At 46.3% G+C, this 17,534-nt stretch overlaps 1 protein-coding gene across 5 annotated transcripts in view; it reads right to left on the bottom strand.

Annotated features, from left to right (window-relative positions):
• The window catches only part of LOC139281116 (acyl-coenzyme A synthetase ACSM3, mitochondrial-like), a 79,762-nt gene extending 66,846 nt beyond the window's left edge, over positions 1 to 12,916 (bottom strand). For 3 of the 5 annotated variants that reach the window (XM_070901077.1, XM_070901078.1, XM_070901079.1), the window contains exons 1-3: positions 12,829 to 12,910; positions 11,696 to 11,823; positions 8,714 to 8,866 (exon numbers count right to left, since the gene is read on the bottom strand). In XM_070901077.1, the coding sequence (XP_070757178.1) occupies positions 8,714 to 8,845 (132 nt within the window). In that variant the 5' untranslated portion in view covers positions 8,846 to 8,866; positions 11,696 to 11,823; positions 12,829 to 12,910. Of the gene's footprint in view, positions 1 to 8,713; positions 8,867 to 11,695; positions 11,824 to 12,828 lie in introns of all 5 variants that reach the window. The other 2 variants (XM_070901080.1, XM_070901081.1) reach the window with 2 other exon arrangements.
• Between the last annotated feature and the right edge of the window lie 4,618 nt (positions 12,917 to 17,534).

Raw genomic sequence — 17,534 nt, 5'->3', positions numbered from 1 at the left:
ATCAAGTCCTGATCACCCATCACCCTTGTGCTCGCTGACCTACATTGGCTCCTGGTTAAGCATCGCCTTGATTTTAAAATTCTCATCCTTATTTTCAAGTCGCTCCATGGCCTCACCCCTCCCTATCTCTGTAATCTCCTCCAGCCCCACAACCCCCCTGAGATGTCTGTGCTCCTCTAATTCTGACCTCTTGAGCAACCCTGATTATAATCGCTCAACCATTGGTGGCCGTGCCTTCTGTTGCCTAGACCCTAAGCTTTGGATCTCCCTGTCTAAACCTCTCCGCCTCTCTACCTCTCTTTCCTCCCTCAAGACACTCCTTAAAACCTACCTCTGTGACTGTCACCTACCCTAATTTCTCGTTATGTGGCTCGGTGTCAAATTTTTTATCTCCTAATACTCCTGTGAAGAGCCTGTTTAAGAATTCGGCAAAAACCTACTTTTGGACTTTAAGTTTTGGACATTGCTTGGACACATTTTCTGTTACTGCAGAGGCGTAGAACAGCATGATGTGGGACAACAGGAATACACATCAGGGGATCATGGTTGGCTGAAATGTAATCAGTGAGAGAGCGACAAGATTGGTCGGTGCTCAGGACACAAAAGGAAACTATTCGACCACACAGACTCGTCGGAGCCTTATCAAGGAAACAGCCAGTAACAAAGGAACAGGCTGAGGACATCGATTTTGCTCTTTCAGTAATACTGCCTCAGGCAAAAGGACAGTTGAACTTTTGGCACGAGAAGAAGCATTTTTGCAGGTATAACAGTGGCAGGTTGCAGCCATCTCTCTCTCTCTCTCTCTCCCCTCTTCTACACCTGCTTGCATTCATTCACCGCACAAGGACTGAGCACTCTGTCTGGGACAGAGAGAAGAAACAACATCTATGAGCAAGGAGAGCTTCGCTATTTTGACTGGGAAGCTGACCTTGAGACTGCATTTGAATACCACAGATTGGTACAGACCCGGAAGATATGCCTCATCGGGAGAAGCAGCAAGTAACCAGAGGGATAATTGGTGAGCATTTATCCCAGCCCACGCATCTTTAAGACCACCGCATAGTGTGAAAGGGTGTCGTGTGTCCCAAGCCTTAGGCGTTTTAGTGGGGAGATTTTTGCACGGATTATAAGTGTACGCACAATTCTGTTGGACAGATTCAGAGGTACACTTGTGAATCTGAGCAGGGGTGTTTTAGAAGTGGGTACTTCGCGTTAGGGGCCTGTTCAGACGGGCCAAGGTTGTGTGTTGTACTATGTTTGTTTTACACACCAGGGTGTGTTTTTACTGGGTGCATGTGTGTGCTTTGACTTGAATAAAAGCATTGTGACCGTTGTAACTGTGTATTTCTGTTCACCACTATAATTCTAGAACGGTTGTAAGGGGGGCTGAGTCGAAACCACCAAGGGCAAAACCACTTACACTTGGGATGTTTCACTATGTTAAAGGCGCTATATAAATTCAAGTTTTTGTTGTTTTTGTTGTTGATAACGGAGACCTGGCTGAAAAAAAGGGCAGGATTGTGTTTAAAATATTCCTGGATATAAGGGGGCTGAAATTCAGGGTCCCGGGAAAGACCGTTACCATGGGGTTGCGACAGCCATTCGGCAAAATTGAGTGGCCGCCACTTTCCGGTCAATTGGTCCCCGCGACGCATATTCAGTGCGGGAGCTCTTGGGGTGATGTCGACTTCCGCCGCAAGCCGATGACTTCCGCTGCGATATGGGGCTGGCGGCCGTAATTACGTCATCAGGCTGCACACAGCTGCTAGTGGCCACGCAACATAAATTCAGTATAAAAACCCCAGTTTTTTTTTGACAGTGCCCTCACTAGCTTTTTGTGTCGGTGCACTTTGCCAGGCTGCTCGACACCTCTGGAAGAGGAGAACGGAGGATTACCGCGATCAGGTATTTTTGGTTAAAACTTTTTCTGTTGGTTTGTGTGTATTTGCTAAACCTGCAGAGTCGTGTTCATCACTTTGAGAGTTTAGAAGAGTTTTTAATTCTCATTGATTAGTGGAAATCTGCAGGTCTCATTCTCTGCTCCACAGAGGCCTGCTTGTGAGGGTCCAGCCTTCAGACAGAATGGGCTCAGTGTTGGCAGGGGAATGCCTTTTCCACCTTGTGAGACGCAGGGCGGCATGCAAGAGAAGGTGGCGCCATCAGCAACGGGTAGAGAGGCAGCGGGCAAGGGAGGCAGCAGCCATGGCTGTCCAACATTGAGAAGGACCTGCAGATGGCCACAGACCTCCACATAGAGAGGATGGCCAGGAGGGAGATGGCATGAGGAGGAGGGTCAGGTATACTGACCCCCTCAGCATATACTGGGCCAGGAGCCTTACCAGCAGCAGCCTGCAGAGGCTCCGGAACATGAGGAGGAACAGGAGAAGGCATTGAGCCAGCTGCCATGGGAGCTGGCCAGCACAGACCTGGGGGAAGGAAGTCCTACCGTCAAAGGGTGTACCAACATTCGTTCTCCTTCCTGGAGCTCAGTGATGAGCAATCTTTGCGAAGGCTCAGATTTAGAAAGGACATACTGAGGGGGTTCTGCAATGTCCTGCGCCAAGATCTGCAGGCTCAGGATAGCTCTGATCATTGAGACCAAGATCACCCATAGCTCTTAACATTTATGTTACGGGGTCTTTCCAGTCTGCGACTGCAGACATCTCGAACATCTCCCAATTCTCTGCCCATCGTTCCATCCGGCAGGTCATCGATGCTCTGTATAGGAGAAGAGTGGACTATATCTGCTTTCCGATGACCATGGAGAAGCAGGTGGAGCGGCAGGCCAGATTTGTCCGGATTGCCGGGTTCCCCAGGGTGCAGGGTGCCATCGACTGCACACACGTTGGCCTGAGTGCGCCACTGAATCAACCCCAACTCTTTATCAACAGAAAGGGATTCCACTCCCTCAATGTGCCACTCGTGTGTGACCACCAGCATAGGATCCTGGCAGTTGATGCCAGATATCCAGGCAGCAGCCACAATTCCTTTATTCTGCGCCAGATTGGTGTGCCTGCTCTCTTCACCAGGCCAAATCAGGATTGTGGATGGCTGCTTGGCAACAAGGGATATCCCCTGCCCACGTGGCTGCTGATTCCACTTCGGAACCCCAGGACTGCGGCCGAGCATGCCTACAACGCCGCTCATTCAGGTACCAGGTGCATCAATAAGCACTGCATTGGGATCCTCAAGCAGAGGTTCTGTTGCCTGGACTGGTCTGGTGGTACTCTCCTCAATGGGTCTCCATATTCATGGTGTTCTGCTGCATGCTGCACAACCTGGCCCGCATGAGGGGCCAGCTGCTGGGGGTCGAGCCAGCAGTACCACCTGATGAGGAGGAGGTGCAGGAGGAGGAGGAGGAGGAAGCGCAGGAGGAGGATCCCCGTCGCCACCCAGCCAGGAGGCGTCATCGCCATTGCAACCCTGCAAGGGAGGTGCAGACACGTCTGATTGCTGTTCGATTCACATAATCTCATCCACACATGACCCTTCAGCTCCTATTTTCCATGGCCATCCCAATGAGTGCCTTCACACAGAATTGCCCACTCTTAAATGATATACCTGCCCAGATATATAAGCAAAAAATAAAGATTTATGACATAATCCAAGTCAGAGTAAAAAGACAACACACCAAAAAACAGTACAAGAAACTTACACAAAAACATCATTTCTCACCCTTGTGCATCTCCTTATAACACCTCTTAAGTGTGCCTATCCTGCTAATATGCCTAAATGTCTCCCTTGTGGCTGCCTCATGGGTCTGGGAAGGCTGCTGTGTTTCTTGTGTGGAAGCTGCAGATGTCCTTCTAGGATGCCCTTGACTAGCTTTTGGCCTGGAAGGGCTGGATGCAGACTCTTCTGGGAGGGTTCAGTCTGGCTTGGCTCGGGTGAGCTCATGCATGGAGGTACTGGCGGAGTGGCAGGTCTGGGGCCAGGAATGGGGTGATCCTGAGAGAGCACATCATCAGCATCCTGGTCCGAGGAGCCTGAATCACTCCCCGGGGGTGGAACATTACCATTACCACCACCACCAATCTGAGGGAGGTCAGGTCAGTGCTGTGGCACCACACCAGAAGGTCCTCCGTGGCCATGAACGTAACACTGAGGTGTCGGGTGGCATCGAGCTGAGACTGCATGAGAGCAGCCAGAGTCTCAAATCCAGCAGAAATGGCAGCAATAAGATGCTCCGTGGCCTGTTGCCCAGAGTGCATAAGAGCATTCTGAGCTTCCAGGGCCAAGGCCATCCTCTCTAATCCAGCACCGATGTGCTCATTCCCACGCGCCTGTGCTGCAATGGCAGCTGCCACATCACCTGTAGGTTGCGGCATCACAGCTGGATCTGCGCAGACAATCTGGGAGTCCAGCATTGCCTGCACACTGGCAATAATGGGCTCCATCGTGTGCGCAGAGCTGCTGACTATGCGGGAGGTGGACTCCTCCACACTCCTGACCACTTCCGACAGCCTCTCTGGCACCCTTGTCACCGACCCCCAACAGCTGTGAATGTATGGCCTCCACCCTTCTCTTGTAAGCCGCAACATCGATGGCATCGTCTGAGTCCTCCTTGGCAGAATTCCGGTGCGGACCCGCCCCTTGGAGTGATGGCACCTGAGGTTGCCTAGCGCCGTTACCATGCTGCAGCTCGCTAGGCCCCAGTGCAACCTCCAGTGCAGACCCCTGTTCTACAACTATATCAGACCGCGCACTCCCAGTGTCTGAGCTGGCACGTGTGGGTGGAAGCAGTGATGCATTGCTGCCAGCAGTGTCCTCCTCTTCCTCTTCATAAGAACATAAGAAATAGGAGCAGGAGTAGGCCATACGGCCCCTCAAGCCTGCTCCGCCATTCAATAAGATCATGGCTGATCTGATCATGGACTCAGTTCCACTTCCCTACCCGCTCCCTATAACCCCTTAATCCATATCAGTTAAGAAACTGTCTATCTCTGTCTTAAATTTATTCAATGTCCCAGTTTCCACAGCTCTCTGAGGTAGCGAATTCACAGATTTACAACCATCAGAGAAGAAATTCCTCCTCATCTCAGTTTTAAATGGGCGGCCCCTTATTCTAAGATTATGCCCTCTAGTTCTAGTCCCTCCTATCAGTGGAAACATCTTCTCTGCATCCACCTTATCAAACCCCCTTATAATCTTATACCTCTCATTCTTCTGAATTCCAATGAGTAGAGGCCCAACCGCCTCAACCTTTCCTCATAAGTCAACCCCCTCATCTCTGGAATCAACCTAGTGAACCTTCTCTGAACTGCCTCCAAAGCAAGAATATCCTTTAGTAAATATGGAAATCAAAACTGCACGCAGTATTCCAGGTGTGGCTTCACCAATACCCTGTATAACTGTAGCATGACTTCCCTGCTTTTATACTCCATCCCCTTTGCAATAAAGGCCTTCCTGATCACTTGCTGTACCTGCATACTAACCTTTTGTGTTTCATGCCTAAGTACCTCCAGGTCCTGCTGTTCTGCAGCACTTTGAAATCTTTATCCATTTAAATAATAACTGTTCTTTGATTTTTTTCTGCCAAAGTGCATGACCTCACACTTTCCAACATTATACTCCATCTGCCAAACTTTTGCCCACACACTTAGCCTGTCTATGTCCTTTTGCAGATTTTTTGTGTCCTCCTCACACATTGCTTTCCCTCCCATCTTTGTATCATCAGCAAACTTGGCTACGTTACACTCGGTCCTTTCTTCCAAGTCGTTAATATAGATTGTAAATAGTTGGGGCCCCAGCACTGATCCCTGCGGCACCGCACTAGTTAATGATTGCCAACCCGAGAATGAACCATTTATCCCGACTCTCTGTTTTCTGTTAGTTTGCCAATCCTCTATCCATGTTAATATATTAACCCCAACCCCGTGAACTTTTAATGTGGCACCTTGTCAAATGCCTTCTAGAAGTCCAAATACACCATATCCACTGATTCCCCTTTATCCACCCTGTTCGTTATATCCTCAAAGAGCTCCAGCAAATTTGTCAAACATGACTTCCCCTTCATAAATCCATGCTGACTCTGCCTGACTGAATTATGCTTTTCCAAATGTCCTACTACTGCTTCTTTAATAATGGACTCCAACATTTTCCTAACCACAGACGTTAGGCTAACTGGTCCATAGTTTCCTGCTTTTAGTTTGCCTCCTTTTTTAAATAGGGGCGTTACATTTGCAGTTTTCCAATCTGCTGGGACCTCCCCAGAATCCAGGGAATTTTGGTAAATTACAACCAATGCATCCATTACTTCTCTTAAGACCCTAGGATGCAAGCCATCAGGTCCAGGGGATTTATCTGCCTTTAATCCCATTATCTTACCGAGTACCACATCCTTAGTGATTGGGATTATGTTAAGTTCCTCCCCCCCTATAGCCTCTTGGCTATCCACTGTTGGGATATTGTTTGTGTCCTCTACCGTAAAGACTGATACAAAATATTTATTCAGAGTTTCTGCCATCTTCATGTTCTCCATTACTAATTCCCTGATCTCGTCCTCTAAGGGACCAACATTTACTTTAGCCACTCTTTTCCTTTTTTATATACTTATAGAAACTCTTGCTATCTGTTTTTATATTTTGTGCTAGTTTACTTTTATAGTCTATCTTCCCTTTCTTAATCATTTTTTTAGTCATTCTTTGCTGGCTTTTAAAAGCTTCCCAATCTTTTGTCCTCCCACTAGTTTTGGCCACTTTGTATGCCCTTGTTTTTAATTGGATACCGTCCTTTATTTCTTTAAGTTAGCCACGGATGGCTATCTTTTCTTTTACACCCTTTTCTCCTCACTGGAATATATTTTTCTTGAGAATTGTGAAATATCTCCTTAAATATATGCCACTGTTCATCAACCGTCCTACACTTTAATCTATTTTCCCAGCCCACTTTAGCCAACTCTGCCCTCATACCTTCATAGTCTCCTTTATTTAAGCTTAGTACACTGGTTAGAGATCCAACTTTCTCACCCTCCATCTGAATTTGAAATTCAGCCATGCTATGATCACTCATTCCAAGGGGATCCTTTACTGGGAGATTGTTTATTAATCCTGTCTCACTCCACAGGACCAGATCCAAGATAGCCTGCCCCCTGGTTGGTTCCATTACATACTGCTCAAGGAATCCATCCCTTATGCACGCTATGAACTCTCCCTCATGGCTACCCTGACCAATTTGATTTGTCCAATCAGTATGGAGGTTGAAATCACCCATGATTATTGTTGTTCCCTTTTTACAAGCCCCCACTATTTCCTGGTTTATATTCCGACCAACAGAGGGCCTATAGACAACGCCCACCAGTTATTATTATTCCCTTATCTCCACCCAAACTGTTTCAACATCCTAATCATTTGAACCAATATCGTTTCTCAGTGATGCAGTGCACTGCAGTATTGCAGTGATTCCATCCTTTATCAATAGAGCTACCCCACCTCCTTTTCCTTTCTGTCTGTCCTTCCGGATTGTCAAAGACCCCTGAATATGTAATCTCCAGTCCTGGTCACCTTGCAACCATGTCTCTGTGATGGCTATCAGATCATAACCATTTGTATCTATTTGTGCTGTCAACTCATCTATTTTGTTACGAATGCTATGTGCATTTAGACAAAGTGCCTTTAAATTTGTTTTTTTACCCTTTTTTCCTGCTTATTTTCTCTCTCCTTCAAACTCACTTTCTTTATTTTTGCTTTCTAATTCCAGCTTTACTCCACTTCCTACTGAATCTATTTTCAGGTTCCTATCCCCTGCCAAACTAGTTTAAACCCTCCCCTACAGCATTAGCAAACCCCTCCCCTGAGGATATTGGTCCTGGCTCTGTTGTGGTGCAATCCGTCCGGCTTGTACAGGTCCCACCTCCTCGAGAAGTGGTCCCAATGCCTCAGGAAACTAAAGCCCTCCCGCCTGCATCATCTCTCCAGCCACATATTCATCTGCTCTATCCTCCTATTTCTGTACTCACTAGCTCGTGGCACAGGGAGTAATCCGGAGATTACTACCTTTGAGGTCCTGTTTTTTAATCTAGCTCCCTAAACACTGCCTGCAGGACTTCATCCCTCTTTCTACCTATGTCATTGATTCCGATATGGAGCACAACTTCTGGCTGTTCACCCTCTCCCCCCCAGAATGCCCTGCAGCTGCTCAGTGACATCTTGACGCTGGCACCAGGGAGGCAACATAGCATCCTGGGTCACTTCGGCAACCGAAAAAACGCCTACCTGCTACCCTGACTATTGAATCCCCTACCACTATAGCTCTTTCATTCTTCTTCCTCCCTCCCTGTGCAGCTGAGCCATCATCAGTCAGTTCCCCAAAAGATGAAGTGCGCTCCACAGTATCACCAGGGCTTGACCCCTCAATGTCCTCACTGCTCTCATTTGACATCTCTGTTGTTATGTAGTCAAGGGTTTCATTGAGGCCTGGCAGTGGTCTGCGAGGTCTTGCATCACTCCCTACTGTGCTGGGTGTGCTGCCACTGGGTCTTGGGGTTGTGTCCATTCCTGCAGCTGATGTGCCAGGTCTTGCGTCGCTTCCCACTGTGCTAGGTGTGCTGCCACTCGGTCTCTCATCTGCAAGCATAAGTGGGAGAAGGGCTGCCGTGAGGGGGAGGTAGGGCATTGACGCATGGAGGATGCAACTAGCAGACTTCTAGAAGGGTAGGAATAGTAGGCGCTGGTGCATTCAGGGCGAGAGAGCATTAAGGAGGGCCTTCACTTACCCACATCAGCATCAACCATACCGTGGCCAGAGGGAAGGCACCATGTCTGCCCACGAGTGCCTCGACCCTCTCCTCCAAGGGTGTGAGGACCTGGATATCTGCCTCACCACCACCAGTCCTCCTCTGCTCCATGCGATTGTGAGCCAGTTTGGCCTGCAAAACAAAAAATGGTTGTGAGTACCACTGTGATGACGCATCAGAAATGAGTGTTTGTCCCTGACATGCAGCTGTAAGTGTGATATGAAAGGGAGCCTCCATTGCGAGAACACACACAAAAAATAGAGGTGTCAACAATGAAATGCTGCTTCAGTGACTAAACAGTGAAGATGGGAAATAAGAGAATGTTGAAGGAAAGGCTTGCAGATGCAAGGTCAGCAGTTGGTGGAACATGTACTCACTTTCATAAGATGGCTGATATCATTCAAATGTTTTCTGCACTGTGTTGCAGTCTGGTTACGAATGGACATCCCTGATACCTCCCCAGCAATCTCCCACCATGCATTGGTGAAGACCTCACAAGTGGATCTCTCCACATCTTGATAAAGGTGTTATGTCTCAAATAAAGTAATGTAACTGAGTACTACAGATGTGAGTAAGTGTGACCTTAGTCTCTTTATTCTAACTCCAGAGTGTTTGTACAGCATGGGAGGTCTGCTTATATACAGCACTCCCAAGGGATGCTGTGATACATAACATCATTCCCTCCCAAAGTCAATAGTACACTTGTTTACAGGGTGAGACGATCTGGGGCTTTCCACTCCCTTGTCGATCGTCTCGGTACAAATGCAGGTGCAGGTGAGTTGGTTGGGCCTTCGCTGGGCTGCTGCGCAGCTGGCCTTGCTGGGCTGCTGGAGATCATGAGTTCAGCTTTGTGGTCAACCGTGATGTCGGTTGCCACTTGTATGTGTGTCGGAGGGTCGAAGTTGGTGGTATCCTCTTCAGGTTGCTCGTGACAGTCTGTGAATCACAGTTTGGCTTGCTCCAAATGCTTTCTGCAAGTCCATTTGCAAGTTTGACCTGAAACACTCTACTCCATTTTTTGCTACGACAGTGCCAGCAAGCCATTTGGGACCATGTCCATAGTTGATTACAATAGTTGATTGACTTCAATATCACGTGACAAATTTGCACGATCATGATACATGCTTTGTTGATTCTGCCTGCCCTCGACATGATCCTGGAGATCAGGGTGGATTAGAGAGAGCCTTGTTTTGAGTGCCTTTTTCATGATATGCTTGGCTGGGGGAACTCCGGTGAGCGAGTGGGGTCCGGTGCGGTCGCTGAGCAGGACTCAGGACAGGCGGGTCTGCAGGGAGCCTTCTGACACGCGTTTCAAGCTTTGCTTGATGGTTTGGACTGCCCATTCTGCCTGGCCGTTAGATGCGGGTTTGAATGGGACACATATGACGTGCTTGATCCCATTGCGGGTCACGAATTCCTTGAATTCAGCGCTGGTGAAGCACGGCCCATTGTCGCTGACAAGGATATCTGGCAGGCCGTGTGTGGCAAACATGGCTTGTAAGCTTTTGATGGTGGCAGTGGACGTGCTTACAGACATTATTACACACTCAATCCATTTTGAATAAGCTTCCATAACAACCAAAAACATTTTGCCTAGAAATGGGCCAGCGAAGTCAACGTGGATCCTAGACCACGGTTTGGATGGCCATGACCACAAACTTAGCGGTGCCTCCCTGTGTATTGCTCAGTTGAGACCAAGTGTTGCATTGGCGCACACTCGTGCAGTCCAAACCATCAAGCAAAGCTTGAAACGCGTGTTGGAAGGCTCCCTGCAGACCTGCCTGTCCCGAGTCCTGCTCAGCTACTACACCAGACCCCACTCGCTCACCGGGTTCCCCCCAATCTCCTTCCCCCCCAATCTCCTTCCCCTCCATCTCCTTCCCCCCCCCCAATCTCTTTCTCCCCCCCCCCAATCTCTTTCTCCCCCCCCCCAATCTCTTTCTCCCCCCCACAATCTTCTTTCTCCCCCTTCTCCCCTTCTCCCCTTTATCCCCTTCTCCCCCATCCCTCCCCTTCTCCCCCTTCCCTCCCCCTTCCATCCCTCTGCTCCCCCCCCTCTCTCCCTCTACCCCCCTCCTCCCCTTCCTCTCGCTGTCAAAAACACAGACACTGACAGACAGAGAATGAGAGACACACTGACAGACAGAGAGATAGAGACACTGACAGAGACACACTAAGGGGGGCATCCCAGCACGCTGTTGGAGGGCTCCCGGTGCTGCAGTTGGTAAGTAGAAAATGTTTTATTTATTGATTAAAAAAAAAAAAAAATTATTTCTTATTAATTTTTTTTGATTGATTTATTGGTTGATTTATTGATGTATTTATCATTTATTATTGATGATGGCTCTTTATTTGTAAAACTGAAGTGTTTAATGTTTGTAAACTTCCCTTTTTACCCCCCCCCCCACCATTCCCTACGCCTGATTTGTAACCTACGCCTGATTATCTAAAGTGTAGACAAGGTTTTTTCGAACGTACAAAAATCTTCACTTACTCCATTCTAAGTTAGTTTGGAGTAAGTTTTCACTCACGAAACATTGAAATCAGGCGTAAGTGGCCGGACACGCCCCCTTTTGAAAAAAAAATTCTGTTCCAAAGTGAAACTGTTCTAACTGACTAGAACTGGAGCAAACTAAATGATGAGAATTCCGATTTCTAAGATACTCCGTTCTACACCAGTTGCTCCTAAAAATCAGGAGCAAATCATGTGGAAACTTGGGGCCTGTCATTCCCCACAGGATACTCAGATCTTTGCTTACTGCAGTTAATCTTTTACAGGAATTTGACTGCTTGATGTTTAAGTCAGTGGTAATCTTTTTTGAAACATCATTTGTAATATTTAGTGAATTATCAAAATTAGCCAAGGATTCTCTTTGCATTATAAAGTACAATACAACTGTCACGCTAAGTCCAACAGTGAAATATGGAGTAAATAAAATGTGGATAATTAGTTCACTTTACCCAGCTGATAAAATGACATAATTCGCTCTTCCCAGAAACCAGATGTATCCGTCCTCATCCACTTGACTACGGTCTCCAGTCAGAAAATAGTCTCCTCGTAGGACTGAGGCAGTTCTTTGTGGATCATCCTAGCAGCGTATAAATAAAGCAGCTCAAAGTTCAAAAGCATTTTAATAATTTTATAAAAGCAACATATGCTTTATGGTTACAAAAAATGAATTCCTTTGAACATGAGCCTTATTTTTTCTATATAGGATAGTTATAACTTTAGGAAAAAAGACACACTCCAGGCACATATTAGGGTGCTAAGAAAACCATTTGAAATACAGAAGACCTATATTGAGGTCAGGTCTGTACAAAGTTTAATGACCAATGGATACCTTGTTCATAATGCTGTTTTTATGGTATACTGGTCAGAGCAGGGTGTAAATAATAACTGGCCTGATCGTCCTTTCCTAGGGCTCAATTTTGGCCAGGAGTTGCTCCGGTTTTTTTTGGAGTAACTTGTTTTTTTTGGCATAACTTAAAAATCCTCATTTTCCCCAATGAATTTGCACCAGCGTAACTGAGTTAGTTACGATTTTTTTAGGTTAGTTTTTTTTCTCTCAAAAGGGGTCATTACCAGCCATCTACGCCAGTTCTGCCTATTTAGACAACTTTGGCCAGCTAATAGTTACTCCATTTATACTTAGGCCAGTGTATGTGGCCACTTCAGAAAACCCTTGCGGAAAGTTAAAGAAATCGGCGCAGGTAGGTACATCGGAGGCCTGGGATAGGGGCGGGAAGGGAAACAGAGAGGACCTGCACCTAAACCACCAAGCCTTACAAACTACCAAACCTTGCAAACAAAAAGTTCTAAGAATTCAATAAGAAATAAAAAGTTGAAGTAAGTCCTACCTTCATCTTCAAACTCGGCCTGGGAGATCCTGCTTGCCGATGATTTCTATCAGTTCTCCTGCCCGCCCCTAGCCCTGGCCTCCCGGTGCGATTTCTAAGAGATCGGGAGGCCACTCGGCCAGGGCTAGGGGTGGGCAGGAGAACTGATAGAAATCACCGGCAGGCAGGAGCACTATCAGTTCTCCTGTCTGCCCCTAGCCCAACAAAGGAGGAAGAATAAATGGAGAGAACTTTACCTGAAGGAACCCATTGCGCTCTGAAAGTGAGAGAGACCTACTGTTGTTGCAGACTCGCAGCTCTACTGCTCATGCGCGGACATCACCAGCGGACTCCACTGCGCATGTGCAGACGTCCCGGCACAGTTTTCGGCGCAGAATGCTGGCTCCACCCCGACTTGACTGGCCACGCTGTGCGACTGCAGTGAAAAGGCCAGATAGTGGCCAAAGTGGCAACAAAATTTTTCGGCGCACCTCGGAACGCAGATAAGCGGCGCAACTCTGGTAAGTGTGCTGAAAAACGGGCTCGACCAAAATTGAGGCCCTAGTGCTGTCCAGGAGCTGAGGTCTGAACATACTCTCGGGCTTCATTTAAATAGAGGAGACACCATGTGTGTTCATTTTTGGCCACAGACATGGGGACAGAAGTAGTCTGGGCACATACTAGGCCTTAAAGGCACCAGCACCATTATAGGTATATAACCCCATGGGAGAGCCAGAAGAACGTTGTTGTTGTAAGTAATGGAGTAGGATTATTGTCCCTGCACAGTCTGATGAGAATGGTAAGTTTTAAAATTAATGCATGTGTCCCAGAAGCTGTGATTTGCATGCCAGCAGTCTTTAAAATGGTGTACTCTGAATGAATGCATGATGTTGTACTGTGGCTGAGATGACGGTACCAAATGTCTAATAATCTCTCAGCTTGGAACACTTAAAGGCTTGGATGTGATAAATCCTTTGTACTGTGCTCTTTTTGAAATACTGCAGCTTTAGAGTAGTCATAAAAAGGCCCATTAGTAACTACCATCTCATGTTTTACAAGGAAAGATTTCAGTTCAGACACACCCTGCTGTGCAGCACAGTCAGTGGGCATTCCCTGTAAGACTGATTCTTTAAAAAATCCTTATCAGATTTTGAAGGACTTCTGTTGCATCAGTCAATTAGTTGGGAGTGATGTTAGACAAAAAAATGAGGTAGGGACTTTGCCTCTATGGATTCTTGCATATGATCCTGATTCTTAATCATGTAATCAAACATATTCAATGCTACAATGAAAGTAATCAGGGTAGATTTTATGTTAATGCTCCATACTTAGGCAGAATCAGGGTAATTCTCCAGAAGTTTGTCAAGAATCCTGTGTAAGCATGACATGCATTTCCAGTCCAGGATTTTGTGGCTGCAGGAGCTTCTCACTGCAAAATCGACATAATTTCATGTTTGAAATGTTGGAATTACACTCCTTCATAACTTCATGCCTTTGAATCAAAAGTAATTTAAATGGATAGATAGAAAGTTACATCAGTACTTTTGCAATTTTCTTTCCCTGTTTCCTTTTTTTTGCTGCATTTTATTATTTCCAAGTCAGTTGTTGCAAAGAATTTGCGTGATTCTTTTGACAGTCATTTTTTTGTTCCCCATTGGGGTGTTCCTATGGCAATCATTCTCTTTGTTATTTGGAGGAGGAATGGAGGGGTATCAGTAGTGCAAAGGAATGTAAACATAAATCAAGAGGAGGTATGTAGTGGATTTAATATAAGTTTTTAAAAAGTAATGGAAAAAATAATGGGACTTAAAGTCGATAAATTTCCAGAACTTGTTGGTTTCCAACCTAGGGTATTAAAAGGAATAGGTGGGGAAATTGCACATGCAGATGGGAGAGGTGATGGCTTTAAAAGAGAGGGCGTTAGTACCTAATGAGAAGGAACTATTTATGTCAGCTAGCATGGGTGCCAGGAAGGAAGTTTGTGTGGTCAGCAGTTTAATGGGAATGGGATCAACAGAGCAGGAGATGTGCTTCATGGACATTATGAGCTTGGAGGGGACATGGGGGTGATAGGAGAGAAATTAGGAAAAGACACTGGTTCAGTCCTGGCGTAGGAGAAAATCTTGGGGAGAATTGGCTTGGTGGGCAAGGGGGAATAGGGATACCATGGAGGCAGCAGAATGCATGGTCTAACATAATAAGAATGTGATTGGGAAGTAACTCTATTTGCTATGTATGCTTAGCAGTCTCTTTTAATGTATGGTGATGGTGGGTCATTCTACCATGCCTGATCTGGTGAGGTAATTGCGGCGCTGTATCGAAGTCCACTGAATAGAGTGCATTTACATTTATGGTTACCTCCCATACATTTTGACAGTTCATCTGGGTACTTAGTGATGGTCAGGCCTGAATTAGATCCCTTTTCTCTGGTGCATTTACTCTACCTGGAAGACAGAGCATGCTGGGTCTGGCTCCACTTCTTACAGACATTTGACAGGTATCTTTCCGTTCCCTGTTTGCAAAATACCAATAATGATGCTCTTTAAACTTTCCCACCCATAAACAAAAAGGACATCATCAGAACACCGGGAGTTTGCCCCCATTATTAAATCCGACAGGTGTCAAAAGTTCTGCTGAGGTTACCACACAGTCGGGCATGTGCTAAATATGCACCGCCTGATTCCTACCTGGTCAGTGACCTAACAGGAAAATATATACTACTGTGTCAGGAAAAGTAGGTTAGCATATTGAGACCTGCCAAGGATAGGAAGCATGCTTCCAATCTGTTGGTTCAAGGGTCCCAAGTGAAGTGTGTTGAGTAAATCTCACCACAGTTTCACTGCATAATTCACCACTAATTAAGCAGCCTCACTAAATCAAAAAATGTCACATTTTATATTACATAAAATAAATACATATTGGGACAAATTAGAAATATACCTGAAACAGGATTACTGTACAATGTATCCAGAAAAGATTGTGAAGGGTCTAACGGGTTTCACTTGAATGGCAATTTCACCTTCCACTCCAGGAGGAACCACATTGCAATTCTCATCAATAATCTGAAACAAATAACAAGAATTCTAAAAAGATGCAAATGGCAGCAGAAATAACCATTTCTAGGACTCTCAATTAGTCTGACCCCTCAATAGGAATGCTCTTTAGTTCAGATTTGATGTAAAGCATTGCTTTTCCTGATAGTGTTACCACATACACTGATTAATGATGATCCGGTTTTCTGAAGGAAGCCTAATAGAAAATAAAAAAATGTAACTTACCTTGGCCTCTTCTGGCCACTCTGCTGCCTCCTGTCAGGTTCCGCTGGCAGGTTTAGCACTGTGTGGGACTCCTGTGATTTCAAGTTAAATTGAGGTTGCAGCACCAATGACGTCATTGGGCTGTGAATTTTCCATACAAAGTAGGCCCCTGCCTGCTTTGGGTGGGCGGCCCTTCCATGCTCGATCTCGGGTAAGTTGAAATGGAAACGTATTGGGAATGTGGCGTGTTCCCCCCGCCACATTAATCCTCCATCCGCACTGTTCCTGCCAGGCCGGCAGGAGTGAAATTGATCCTACAGTGCCTCTCATTGGAGTTAGAATTTAAACCTTAATGATTAGTGCCAGCTTGGCTCAGCAGTAGTAGTCTCACAGCTGAATTAGAAGGTTGTGTGTTTCAAGCCCATTCCAGGATTTGAATACATAATCTAGGCAGTACTGAGAGAGTGCTGCTGTTGTGTATGCAATAACTGTTAGACTGAGTACTGTTTAACTCCAAGAGGTATGACCTTTGCCCTGCTTTATTAAGGCCCAAAGTGCTTAATATACAAAATGGCTGGCTTTTTATACATGCGTGCAGTCCAGCGGCCTCCAACAGTGATGCCATCTAGTGGCTAGTGATCCCAAAAGTACATACATGACAAAAACCCCCTCTGAGATATTAATACAGTCTTTTACAAATTGAGACATAGAAACATAGAAAATAGGTGCAGGAGTCGGCCATTCTGCCCTTCGAGCCTGCACCACCATTCAATAAGATCATGGCTGATCATTCACCTCAGTACCCCTTTCCTGCCTTCTCTCCGTACCCCTTGATCCCTTTAGCCGTAAGGGCCACATCTAACTCCCTCTTGAATATATCCAATGAACTGGCATCAACAACTCTCTGCGGTAGGGAATTCCACAGGTTAACATTTCTGAGTGAAGAAGTTTCCCCTCATCTCGCTCCTAAATGGCTTACCCCTTATCCTTAGACTGTGACCCCTGGTTCTGGACTTCCCCAACATCGGGAACATTCTTTCTGCATCTAACCTGTCCAGTCCCGTCAGAATTTTATATGTTTCTATGAGATCCCCTCTCATCCTTCTAAACTCCAGTTAATACAGGTCCAGTCGATCCAGTCTCTCCTCATATGTCAGTCCTGCTATCCCGGGAATCAGTCTGGTGAACCTTTGCTTCAATAGTAAGAACGTCCTTCCTCAGATTAGGAGACCAAAACTGAACACAATATTCCAGGTGAGGCCTCACCAAGACCCTGTACAACTGCAGTAAGACCTCCCTGCTCCTATAATCAAATCCCCTAGCGATGAAGGCCAACATACCATTTGCCTTCTTCACCGCCTGCTGTACCTGCATGCCAACTTTCAATGACTGATGTACCATGATACTCAGGTCTCGTTGCACCTCCCCTTTTCCTAGATGTTTTATGCTCTCGGGTTGACCGTCTCAGTTCAACTCCAGCCTTGGATGAGTGTTCAGAGTCTGTTGTGGCTGACCTGGTAGGAGTGACAATGGCCATGTCAGGGATTGAAAGTCCATTTTCGTTGAAAGTCCCGATTCACTGATGACCACTGAGTCCTCTGATGACTGGGGGTAGGTTGGTTGGTTGTTGATTGTCTCTTCCTCCGACTGTTCTGCTTCGTCTGTGTGCCGCAGCTTTGTCTGATCCATATGTTTCCTGCATGTTT

Source organism: Pristiophorus japonicus, chromosome 15 (genome assembly GCF_044704955.1).
Source record: "Pristiophorus japonicus isolate sPriJap1 chromosome 15, sPriJap1.hap1, whole genome shotgun sequence".
Taxonomy (NCBI): Eukaryota; Metazoa; Chordata; class Chondrichthyes; family Pristiophoridae; genus Pristiophorus; species Pristiophorus japonicus.
The sequence above is the reverse complement of the archived record's forward strand: the minus strand, read 5'-3'. Positions and strand labels throughout refer to the sequence as shown.